Source organism: Scyliorhinus canicula, chromosome 10 (assembly GCF_902713615.1).
Source record: "Scyliorhinus canicula chromosome 10, sScyCan1.1, whole genome shotgun sequence".
In the NCBI taxonomy this organism is placed as follows: domain Eukaryota; kingdom Metazoa; phylum Chordata; class Chondrichthyes; order Carcharhiniformes; family Scyliorhinidae; genus Scyliorhinus; species Scyliorhinus canicula.
The window spans coordinates 2778086-2790873 of record NC_052155.1 but is presented as its reverse complement, the minus strand read 5'-3'; the positions used below and the strand labels follow the sequence as shown (position 1 = coordinate 2790873).

The following is a 12788-nucleotide window of genomic DNA, read 5'->3' as shown; positions in this document are numbered from 1 at the left end:
CCATGGCACTATCTGGAAGAAGAGCAAGCGGGTTATATGCAATATCCTGGCCAAAATGTAACTTGTGATCAACATCACAAAAAAGCAAATTATCTGGTTATTATCACACTTATACTGGTGGGATTGGCTGCCACACTTCCTACCACAGTGACTGCACTTCAAATGTACTCCATTGGCTGTAAAGCACTTTGGGATGTATGTGGGTGTGAAAAGCACGTTATAAATGCAACTCTTTCTAATAGTTCAACAATTAATTAGCATAACCTGCTCGTTGAATTTTGGTGGCCATATTCTTGCACTGGTTTTTATTGTGTTACTTATGTGTCTGTTGTTATGACACTCTGGACCAGTGTGCGAACAATTCCTGCCCCACAGGCCCCAGAGTCCCAATGTAAGTGAATTCACCAATAATTCATTTTCCTGGGATCTTCAACTCTGGACTGCTCCAAAGACGTGCAGGCACCAGGGCCGAAAATCCGGCCCCCGCCGTGGCAGAGATTCTCCGCCACCTGGGAAGTGGCGGGTGGCGGGAATCTCGCCACTCCGATCGGCGAGGCCCCTGCGGCGATTCTCCGGCCCGCGATGGGCCGAAGTCCCCCCGCTGGGAGGCCTCTCCCGCCGCCGAGGTTTGAACCACCTCTGGTGGCGGCGGGATCGGCGGCGCGACCGGGCCCCCGGGGTCCTGGGGGGGGCGCGGGGCGATCGGACCCTAGGGGGTGCCCCCATGGTGGCCAGGCCCGCGATCGGAGACCCCCGCTCAGACTCCGGGCCAGTGCCCTGGGTGCACTCTTTCTCTTCCGCGGCCACCACATGGCGGAAGCGGAAGAGAAACCCACATCGCACCGGCGAAAGCCTTTCGGCCAGCCCCGCTGCCGGGGGCGCCGGTTTTTTGCGCCAGTCTTCTGGTGCCAACCGCTCCGGCGCGGGGCTAGCCCCCAAAGGTGCGGAAAATTTCCCACCTTTGGGGAGTCCCGACCCCAGAGTGGTTGCCGCCACTCCCCTATGCCGGGACCCCCCGTCACGCCAGGTAGGGGAGAATCCCGCCCCAGATTTGTAATTAAAATTTATTTTTAAAAACTTTATAATAAGAGAAAAACACATCATGGAGATAATAGAATGGTCTATTAATCTAACTATTCCCCAAACTCCTTCCCAACCCCAACCAGGCACGCACAGGACAGACACAAAGTGGACTGGTAGGAAAGGATAAACAATAACAGGGATTAAAAGGGTTGAGATGAATCTATGCTGCTGAGGTGGTAGTCTTTGTAGTCGCCGATCTTGAAATCATCAGTTGGTTTGGATCTTCTAATGTTTGTCGCCAACTAGAACTCTCAGGCTGTAAGGCTTCCTCTGGGAAGTTACCTCCACTTCCACTGACCTTGGCTTTCACAGAGATGATTCCCCTCCGGTCTGTGCAATTCTAACTTGCGTCCACCAGATGGACCATCAGCCTCACTGAGTCAAACTGAAGTTCTCACCATGAGAACTTACAAAAGAGTTTTCCTCTGCCTCAGGAACACTTGTTTGCTTTTTCTGCAATTCAAAATTAACTGCAGTGAAGAGAAAATAAAAGGCCAGACCTCAGAGAGAGCTATCATCACTGTGCCTTCCTCAGCCTTCCAAACAGAGGTTAGGATTTCACAGATCTGGCTGGAGACTGCTTGTAACCTTTTGATCACAGGTTAAAGTTCACTGGCCTGGCTGGGTAGAGAATGCTTACAGCATCTAAATCAGGAGTTAAACCTTCACAAGACTGATAGAGTGTCCAGACCTGCTCACTCCAGCCGAGATATGAGAGAGAGAAGCTCCAGCCTTTCTGAACAACAACAAAGAAAATTACAGCACAGGAACAGGCCCTTCGGCCCTCCCAGCCTGCGCCGATCCAGATCCTTTATCTAAACCTGTTGTCTATTTTCCAAGGATCTACTTCCCTCTGTTCCCCGCCCGTTTATATATCTGTCCAGATGCATCTTAAATGATGCTACAGTGCCCGCCTCTACCACCTCCGCTGGCAAAGCATTCCAGGCACCCCCCACCCTCTGTGTAAAAAACTTTCCACGCACATCTCCCTTAAACTTTTCCCCTCTCACCTTGAAATTGTGACCCCTTGTAATTGACACCCCCACTCTTGGAAAAAGCTTGTTGCTATCCACCCTGTCCATACCTCTCATAATTTTGTAGACCTCAATCAGGTCTCCCCTCAACCTCCGTCTTTCCAATGAAAACAATCCTAATCTACTCAACCTTTCTTCATAGCTAGCACCCTCCATACCAGGCAACATCCTGGTGAACCTCCTCTGCACCCTCTCGGAAGCATCCACATCCTTCTGGTAATGTGGCGACCAGAACTGCACACAGTATTCCAAATGTGGCCTAACCAAAGTCCGATACAACTGTAACATGACCGGCCGACTCTTGTACTCAATACCCCGTCCGATGAAAGCAAGCATGCTGTATGCCTTCTTGACCACTCTATCGACCTGCGTTGCCACCTTCAGGGTACAATGGACCTGAACTCCCAGATCTCTCTGTACATCAATTTTCCCCAGGACTCTTCCATTGACCATATAGTCTGCTCTTGAGTTAGATCTTCCAAAATGCATCACCTCGCATTTGCCTGGATTGAACTCCATCTGCCATTTCTCTGCCCAACTCTCCCATCTATCTATATTTTGTTGTATTCTCTGACAGTCCGCCTCGCTATCTACAACTCCACCAATCTTAGTATCCTCTGCAAACTTGCTCATCAGACCACTTATACCTTCGTCCAGATCATTTATGTATATCACAAACAACAGTGGTCCGAGTACGGATCCCTGTGGAACACCACTAGTCACCTTTCTCCATTTTGAGACACTCCCTTCCACCACTACTCTCTGTCTCCTGTTGCCCAGCCAGTTCTTTATCCATCTAGCTAGTACACCCTGAACCCCATACGACTTCACTTTTTCCATCAACCTGCCATGGGAAAATTTATCAAATGCTTTACTGAAGTCCATGTATATGACATCTACATCCCTTCCCTCATCAATTAACTTTGTCGCTTCCTCAAAGAATTCTATTAGGTTTGTAAGACATGACCTTCCGTGCACAAAACCATGCTACCTATCACTGATAAGTCTATTTTCATCCAAATGTGAATAGATACTATCCCTCAGTATCTTCTCCAACAGTTTGCCTACCACTGACGTCAAGCTCACAGGTCTATAATTCCCTGGATTATCTCTGCTACCCTTCTTAAACAAAGGGACAACATTAGCAATTCTCCTGTCCTCCGGGACCTCACCCATGCTCAAGGATGCTGCAAAGATATCTGTTAAGGCCCCAGCTATTTCGTCCCTCGCTTCCCTCAGTAACCTGGGATAGATCCTATCCGGTCCTGGGGATTTGTCCACCTTAATGCCTTTTAGAATACCCAAAACCTCTGCCTTCCTTATGCCAACATGACCTAGAGTATTTAAACATCCATCCCTAGCCTCAACATCCATCCATTTAAGATAAATGGTGGAAGATATAGAGGGGATGTCAGAGGTAGGTTCTTTACCCAGAGAGTAGTGGGGGCATGGAATGCACTGCCTGTGGAAGTAGTTGAGTCGGTAACGTTAGGGACCTTCAAGCGGCTATTGGATAGGTACATGGATTAGGGTAGAATAATGGAGTGTAGGTTAACTTCTTAAGGGCAGCACGGTAGCATTGTGGATAGCACAATTGCTTCACAGCTCCAGGGTCCCAAGTTCGATTTCGACTTGGGTCACTGTCTGTGTGGAGTCTGCACATCCTCCCCGTGACTGCGTGGGTTTCCTCCGGGTACTCCGGTTTCCTCCCACAGTCCAAAGATGTGCAGGTTGGGTGGATTGGCCATGAAAAATTGTCCAAAATTCTATGAATAACCTAGGACCAAAGTCCGGCGCAACATCGTGGGCCGAAGGGCCTGTTCTGTGCTGTATTTCTCTATCTATCTATCTATGTCCCTCTCCTTGGTGAATACCGATGCAAAGTACTCATTAAGAATCTCACTCATGAGGGGCCTGGTGCGGGGTGGGGAGGGGCATCGAGTGTCGCTTTATGCGGACGACCTGTTGCTGTATGTGGCGGACCCGGTGGGGGGGAATGCCGGAGGTGATGAGGATTCTTAGTGAATTCGGGGGCTTCTCTGGGTATAAGCTGAACCTGGGCAAGAGTGAGTTGTTTGTGGTGCACCCGGGGGATCAAGAGGAGGGGATTGGTAGGCTCCCACTGAAGCAGGCAGGGAAGAGCTTCAGGTACCTAGGGGTCCAGGTGGCTGGGAGTTGGGGGTTAGGGTTAGGGTTAGGGTTGGTGGAGCAGATGGAGGAGGAGTTCAAGAGGTGGGATATGTTACCACTGTCACTGGCGGGGAGGGTGCAGTCCGTTAAGATGACGGTGCTCCCGAGGTTTTTGTTCCTGTTCCAGTGCCTCCCCATCCTTATCCCGAAGGCCTTTTTTAGGAGAGTTAACAGGAGTATTACGGGGTTTGTGTGGGAGCATGGGCTCCGAGGGTGAGAAGAGTGTTCCTGGAACGGGGCAGGGATAGGGGGGGGGCTGGCGTTGCCCAACCTCTGTGGGTACTATTGGGCTGCCAACACAGCGATGGTGCGTAAGTGGGTAATGGACGAGGAAAGGGCAGCATGGAAGAGGATGGAGGTGGCGTCCTGTGTGGGCACGAGCCTGGAGGCGCTGGTAACGGCGCCATTGCCGCTCCCTCCAACGAGGTATACCACGAGCCCGGTGGTGGCGGCTACCCTCAAAAGACGAGGCCTCGGTAGAGGAACTGAAGGGGAAATGGGAAGAGGAGCTGGTGAGGAGATTGAGGAGGGGACGTGGGTGGATGCCCTGGAGAGAGTGAATTTCTCCTCTTCCTGTGCGAGGCTTAGCCTCATACAGTTCAAGGTGCTGCACAGGGCCCACATGACTTGCACGAGGACGAGTAGGTTTTTCGGGGGCGAAGACAGGTGTGCTAGGTGCTCGGGGAGCCCAGCGAACCACGCCCATATGTTTTGGGCGTGCCCAGCGCTGGGGGAGTTTTGGAAGGGGGTAGCAAGGACGGTGTCGAGGGTGGTGGGATCCAGGGTCAAGCCAGGCTGGGGACTCGCAATCTTTGGGGTTGCAGTGGAGCCGGGAGTGCAGGAGGCGAAAGAGGCCGGTGTTTTGGCCTTTGCGTCCCTAGTAGCCCGGCGGAGGATCTTGCTCCAATGGAAGGATGCGAGGCCCCCAAGCGTGGAGGCCTGGATCAATGATATGGCGGGGTTCATTAAATTGGAGAGGGTGAAATTTGCCCTGAGGGGATCAGTACAGGGTTCTTTAGGCGGTGGCAGCCTTTCCTGGACTTCCTGGCGGGGGGTGGGGGGTGTTGGTTCGGTGGGAGGGAGAACTGTGTACATGGGTTTGTGGGATGTGGCGGGTGTTATCTCTTTCCCTTTTGTTGTTTGGGTGTTTTTTGCTGTCAAGTCTCCTCTTTCCGTATGTTTTTCCTTCACTGAACTTTCCCTCATTCTGGCTCGCTCTTTCACTCCAGCTGTTAAGATGGGATTTACCAGGGCAGCACGGTGGCGCAGTGGTTAGCACTGCTGTCTCACTGCGCCAAAGTCCCAGGTTCGATCCCGGCTCTGGGTCACTGACCGTGTGGAGTTTGCACATTCTCCCCGTGTCTGCATGGGTTTCGCCCCCACAACCCAAAGATGTGACGGGTGGGTGGATTGGCCATGTTAAATTGCCCCTTAATTGGGGAAAAAAATGAATTGGGTGCACTAAATTTATTTTTAAAAAAGATGGTATTTACCAGTGAATAAAATAGCAGTTACTTACAGTTCAACGTAAAGTTAGATAATCCCTGGAAGATGCCGATTCCGAACCCCAGCAACTCGCTCATGTTGCTGGATTTATCCACCTCCTTTGAGAAAAACCTTCCAAAGACAAAAATATCAATAGTCTGAAGACCAGCTCCAAGTCTAAACAGGCTCAGAAAATAATGAATATATGAACACAAGAACTAGGAGCAGGAGTAGGCCATCTGGCCCCTCGAGCCTGCTCCACCATTCAATGAGATCATGGCTGATCTTTTGTGGACTCAGCTCCACCTTCCGGCCCGAACACCATAGCCCTTAATCCCTTTATTCTTCAAAAAATTGTCTATCTTTATCTTAAAAACATTCAATGAAGGAGCCTCAACTGCTTCACTGGGCAGGGAATTCCATAGATTCACAAACCTTTGGGTGAAGAGGTTCCTCCTAAACTCAGTCCTAAATCTACTTCCCCTTATTTTGAGGCTATGTCCCCTAGTTCTGCTTTCACCCGCCAGTGGAAACAACCTGCCCGCATGTATCCTATCTATTCCCTTCATAATTTTATATGTTTCTATAAGATCCCCCCTCATCCGTCTAAATTCCAACGAGTATAGTCCCAATCTACTCAACCTCTCCTCGTAATCCAACCCATTCAGCTCTGGGATTAACCTAGTGAATCTCCTCTGCACACCCTCCAGTGGCAGTATGTCCTTTCTCAAGTAAGGAGACCAAAACTGAACACAATACTCCAGGTGTGGCCTCACTAACACCTTATACAATTGCAGCATAACCTCCCTAGTCTTAAACTCCATCCCTCTAGCAATGAAGGACAAAATTCCATTTGCCTTCTTAATCACCTGTTGCACCTGTAAACCAACTTTTTGCGACTCGTGCACTAGCACACCCAGGTCTCTCTGCACAGCAGCATGTTTTAATATTTTATCATTTATATAATAATCCCGTTTGCTGTTATTCCTACAAAAATGGATAACCTCACATTTGTCAACATTGTATTCCATCTGCCAGACCCTCGCCCATTCACTTAACCTATCCAAATCCCTCTGCAGACTTCCAGTATCCTCTGCACTTTTTGCTTTACCACTCATCTTAGTGTCATCTGCAAACTTGGACACATTGCCCTTGGTCCCCAACTCCAAATCATCTAGGTAAATTGTGAACAATTGTGGGCTCAACACGGATCCCTGAGGGACACCACTAACTACTGATTACCAACTAGAGAAACGCCCATTAATCCCCACTCTTTGCTTTCTATTAATTAACCAATCCTCTATCCATGCTACTACTTTACCCTTAATGCCATGCATCTTTATCTTATGCAGCAACCTTTTGTGTGGCACCTTGTCAAAGGCTTTCTGGAAATCCAGATATACCACATCCATTGGCTCCCCGTTATCTACTGCACTGGTAATGTCCTCAAAAGATTCCACTAAATTAGTTAGGCACGACCTGCCCTTTATGAACCCATGCTGCGTCTGCCCAATGGGACAATTTCTATCCAGATGCTCGCTATTTCTTCCTTGATGATAGATTCCAGCATCTTTCCTACTAACGAAGTTAAGCTCACTGACCTATAATTACCCGCTCTCTGCCTACCTCCTTTTTTAAACAGTGGTGTCACGTTTGCTAATTTCCAATCCACCGGGACCACCCCAGAGTCTAGTGAATTTTGGTGAATTATCACGAGTGCATCTGCAATTTCCCTAGCCATCTCTTTTAGCACTCTGGGATGCATTCCATCAGGGCCAGGAGACTTGTCTACCTTTAGCCCCATTAGCTTTCCCATCACTACCTCCTTAGTGATAACAATCCTCTCAAGGTCCTCACCTGTCATAGCGTCATTTCTATCAGTCACTGGGATGCTATTTGTGTCTTCCACTGTGAAGACCGACCCAAAAAACCTGTTCAGTTCCTCAGCCATTTCCTCATCTCCCATTATTAAAACTTCCTTTTCATCCTCTAAAGCAGTGCTTCTCAAACTATCTGATGTGGCGTACCGTCAGTTTTTTTTTTCAATGTGCCAGGGACCGGTGAGCGAAACAAGCCAATCCAGCTGGTGGTTCCGGGGGGGTGAACTCTGAGGCTGGTTTATCTCACCAGGCTAAACCGCTGGCTTTTAAAGCAGACCAAGCAGGCCAGCAGCACGGTTCGATTCCCGTACCAGCCTCCCCGGACAGGCGCCGGAATGTGGCGACTAGGGGCTTTTCACAGTAACTTCATTGAAGTCTACTCGTGACAATAAGCGATTTTCATTTCATTTTTCATTTTCAACTGGCCCAGGAAGCCACTTAAATTGTGATGATGCTCGTTCAACATCTTGTCCATAAGATCCTAAGATGTAGGAACAGAAGGAGGCCATTCGGCCTATTGAGTCTGCTCCTGTACGGTCTGTGTGTGTGTGTGTGTGTCTCAGTTCCAGTCTCCTGAACAACCCTCTTATGGACTGACCTGATTAATACTACACTCCTTTGTGCTTCACCCGATGCCGGTGTCTATGTATTTATATTGTGTACCTTGTGTTGCCCAATTATGTATTTTCTTTTTATTTTATCTTTATGTACTAAATGATTTGTTTGAGCTGCTCGCAGAAAAATACTTTTCACTGTACCTTGGTACACGTGACAATAAAGAAACCCAAGTCCATCCGTGTGTGTGTGTGTGTGTGTGTGTGTGTGTGTCTCAGTGTCAGCTCCTGTATGGTCTGCGTGTGTGTCTCAGTGTCAGCTCCTGTATGGTCTGTGTGTGTGTCTCAGTGTCAGCTCCTGTATGGTCTGCGTGTGTGTCTCAGTGTCAGCTCGTGTACATCTGTGTGTGTGTGTGTCAGCTCCTGTACGGTCTGTGCGTGTGTGTGTGTGTGTGTGTGTGTGTGTCAACTCCTGTACGGTCCATGTGTGTGCGTCGCAGTGTCAGCTCCTGTACGATGTGTGTGTGTGTGTGTGTGCATCTCAGTGCCAGCTCCTGTACGGTCTGTGCGTGTGTCTCAGTGTCAGCTCCTGTACGGTGTGTGTGTGTGTGTGCATCTCAGTGTCAGCTCCTGTACGGTGTGTGTGTGTGTGCATCTCAGTGTCAGCTCCTGTACGGTCTGTGTGTGTGTGTGTGTGTGTGCGTCTCAGTGTCAGCTCCTGTACGGTCTGTGTGTGTGTGTGTGTGTGTGTGTGCGTCTCAGTGTCAGCTCCTGTACGGTCTGTGTGTGTGTGTGTGTGTGTCTCAGTGTCAGCTCCTGTACGATGTGTGTGTGTGTGTGCATTTCAGTGTCAGCTCCTGTACGGTCTGTGCGTGTGTCTCAGTGTCAGCTCCTGTACGGTCTGTGCGTGTGTCTCAGTGTCAGCTCCTGTACGGTGTGTGTGTGTGTGTGTGTGTGTGCATCTCAGTGTCAGCTCCTGTACGGTCTGTGTGTGTGTGTGTGTGCGTCTCAGTGTCAGCTCCTGTACGGTCTGTGTGTGTGTGTGTGTGTGTGTGTGTGTGTGTCTGTGTGTCTCAGTGTCAGGTCCTGTACGGTCTGTGTGTCTCAGTATCAGCTCCTGTAAGGTCTGTGAGTGTGGGTGTGTGGCTCAGTGTCAGCTCCTGTACGATGTGTGTGTGTGTGTGCATCTCAGTGTCAGCTCCTGTACGGTCTGTGTGTGCGTGTGTGTGCATCTCAGTGTCAGCTCCTGTACGGTCTGTGTGTGTGTGTGTGTGTGCATCTCAGTGTCAGCTCCTGTACGGTCTGTGTGTGCGTGTCTCAGTGTCAGCTCCTGAACGGTCTGTGTGTGCGTGTCTCAGTGTCAGCTCCTGTACGGAATGGTGTGCAGAGTGGGTACTAAGCATGGAGATATACAGGAATGTCCTGATGGGATTAATCTTGCTCTTTCATTCCGATAATGCATGTGAATGAACGTCTGACCAGTTTGAGGTTGGTAAAGTAACCGTCAATAAATCAGACCCTGGCTGACCTTCATTGGAATGACCCCCATCGACTTACTCAATTTCCAGGTCTTCCATTGCAAATGCCTTCACTGTCCGTACGTTTCCCAGTGCCTCATCTGCCACACATGTTGCCTTGGAAATCTGTAAATAATTTTAAAAAACAGATTTCATGTTGAATTTCAGTAAAGTCAGAAACACAATGCATGAACTCCTGATCCAGCATGTGTCCTGCACGTCACAATATGATGAATAACTCATTAAGTTGTTAATTTTACATTTGCCTCATTAGCAAAAAACTGCTCCTTCACCAAATGTAGACTGGCAGAATCCGCGGGATGGTTCAGGCAGGAAATGGGAACATTCAACTCCACTGTAACTGTCTTTGGAAGCTTCACTCCACATATAACCGGCATTCAAATTTTAATGATCACTGCCCCTCTGACAGTGCGGCACTCCCTCAGTACTGACCCTCTGACAGTGCAGCACTCCCTCAGTACTGACCCTCTGACAGTGCACCACTCCCTCAGTACTGACCCTCTGACAGTGCAGCACTCCCTCAGTACTGGCCCTCTGACAGTGCGGCACTCCTTCAGTACTGAGCCGCTGACAGTGCAGCACTCCCTCAGTACTGACCCTCTGACAGTGCGGCACTCCCTCAGCACTGACCCTCTGACAGTGCGGCACTCCCTCAGTACTGACCCTCTGACAGTGCAGCAGTCCCTCAGTACTGAGCCACTGACAGTGCGGCACTCACTCAGTACTGACCCTCTGACAGTGCAGCACTCCCTCAGTACTGACCCTCTGACAGTGCAGCACTCCCTCAGTACTGAGCCGCTGACAGTGCGGCACTCACTCAGTACTGACCCTCTGACAGTGCAGCACTCCCTCAGTACTGACCCTCTGACAGTGCGGCACTCCCTCAGCACTGACCCTCTGACAGTGCGGCACTCCCTCAGCACTGACCCTCTGACAGTGCGGCACTCCCTCAGTACTGACCCTCTGACAGTGCAACAGTCCCTCAGTACTGAGCCGCTGACAGTGCAGCACTCCCTCAGTACTGAGCCGCTGACAGTGCAGCACTCCCTCAGTACTGAGCCGCTGACAGTGCGGCACTCACTCAGTACTGACCCTCTGACAGTGCAGCACTCCCTCAGTACTGACCCTCTGACAGTGCAGCACTCCCTCAGTACTGACCCTCTGACAGTGCGGCACTCCCTCAGTACTGACCCTCTGACAGTGCAGCACTCCCTCAGTACTGACCCTCTGACAGTGCAGCACTCCCTCAGTACTGACCCTCTGACAGTGCGGCACTCCCTCAGTACTGACCCTCTGACAGTGCGGCACTCCCTCAGTACTGACCCTCTGACAGTGCGGCACTCCCTCAGTAGTATGATTTCCCTCTTGTTGGTTTCTTCACCTTCTGCTGCAGAACCAGTCTAGCAGATATGGCCTTGACATAGACATAAAACATAGAACATTACAGCGCAGTACAGGCCCTTCGGCCCTCGATGTTGTGCCAACCTGTGAAACCCCTCTAAATCCCATCTACACTATTCCATTATCATCCATTTGCCTATCCAATGACCATTTGAATGCGTTTAGTGTTGGCGAGTCCACTACTGTTGCAGGCAGGGCATTACACGCCCTTACTACTCTCTGAGTAAAGAACCTACCTCTGGCATCTGTCCTATATCTATCTCCCCTCAATTTAGCTATGTCCCCTCGTGCTGGACATCACCATCCGAGGAAAAAGGCACTCAATGTCCACCCTATCTAATCCTCTGATCATCTTGTATGCCTCAATTATGTCACCTCTTAACCTTCTTCTCTCTAACAAAAACAGCCTCAAGTCCCTCAGCCTTTCCTCGTAAGATCTTCCCTCCATACCAGGCAACATCCTTGTAAATCTCCTCTGTACCCTTTCCAATGCTTCCACATCCTTCCTATAATGCGGCGACCAGAACTGCACGCAATACTCCAAATGCGGCCGCACCAGAGTTTTGTACAGCTGCAACATGACCTTGAGGACTAAGCCAGCTCGGTATGTAGTGGGCACCACGGTGAAACAGTGCTCCGCATTGCTGCCTCACAGTGCCAGGGAAGGTGGTTCGATTCTGGCCTTGGTTGACTGTCTGTGCAGAGTCTGGACGTTCTTTCCGTGTCTGCATAGGTTCCCTCCGAGTGCTCCGGTTTCCTCCCACAGTCCAACGATGTACAGGTTAGATGGGGTTACAGAAATAGGGCGGGGATGTGGGCCTATGTAGAGTTCTTTCAGAGGGTTGATGTCGACTTTATGGGTTGGGGTAACATGGTAATCATCAAACAATTTCCTTGTCATATTTCACCTGATGCCATGAGATTTCATGGGATCCCCAGGTCAGTGTTGAGGACTCCCAGAGCACCCACTCTGCCACCCCTGCTGGGTCTGTCCTGTTGTAGTTTTTGGTCCTTCTTTGCTGAATATTAAAATGTCCGGAATCATAGAATTTACAGTGCAGAAGGAGGCCACTCGGCCCATCGAGTCTGCACCGGCTCTTGGAAAGAGCACCCTACCCGAGGTCAACACCTCCACCCTATCCCCATAACCCAGTAACCCCACCCAACACTAAGGGCAATTTTGGACACTAAGAGCAATTTATCATGGCCAATCCACCGAACCTGCACATCTTTGGGCTGTGGGAGGAAACCGGAGCACCCGGAGGAAACCCACGCACACACAGGAAGGACGTGCAGACTCCGCACAGACAGTGACCCAAGCCGGAATCGAACCTGGGACCCTGGAGCTGGGAAGCAATTGTGCTACCTCAATGCTACCGTGCTGCCCTCAATCCTCAGGTTTACTACTTTTTTACAACTTTATAAATCTCTTCTTCCTTTGATCTAATACAACTGTATTAGCCATGGCTTGATTACCTATTGTGCCTCAAAGGAATGCTATTTTGTTGTAAACCATATATTAATCTTTAAATGCAAGCTATTGTCTGTCTACTGTCATACCTTTTAATGTAGTTTCTCAATCTACCACAACCAACTTTAACCTCACACCTTCGTAGCTTTCTT

General features: G+C 49.8%; 1 protein-coding gene across 1 annotated transcript in view; it reads right to left on the bottom strand.

Annotated features, from left to right (window-relative positions):
- Positions 1 to 12788, bottom strand: part of LOC119972896 (mitochondrial potassium channel ATP-binding subunit-like) — a 91023-nt gene that overhangs the window by 38868 nt on the left and 39367 nt on the right. Inside the window, exons 7-9 of the mRNA XM_038810441.1 lie at positions 9784 to 9869; positions 5827 to 5924; positions 1495 to 1553 (exon numbers count right to left, since the gene is read on the bottom strand). Coding sequence (XP_038666369.1) covers positions 1495 to 1553; positions 5827 to 5924; positions 9784 to 9869 — 243 coding nt within the window. The remainder of the gene's footprint in view (positions 1 to 1494; positions 1554 to 5826; positions 5925 to 9783; positions 9870 to 12788) is intronic.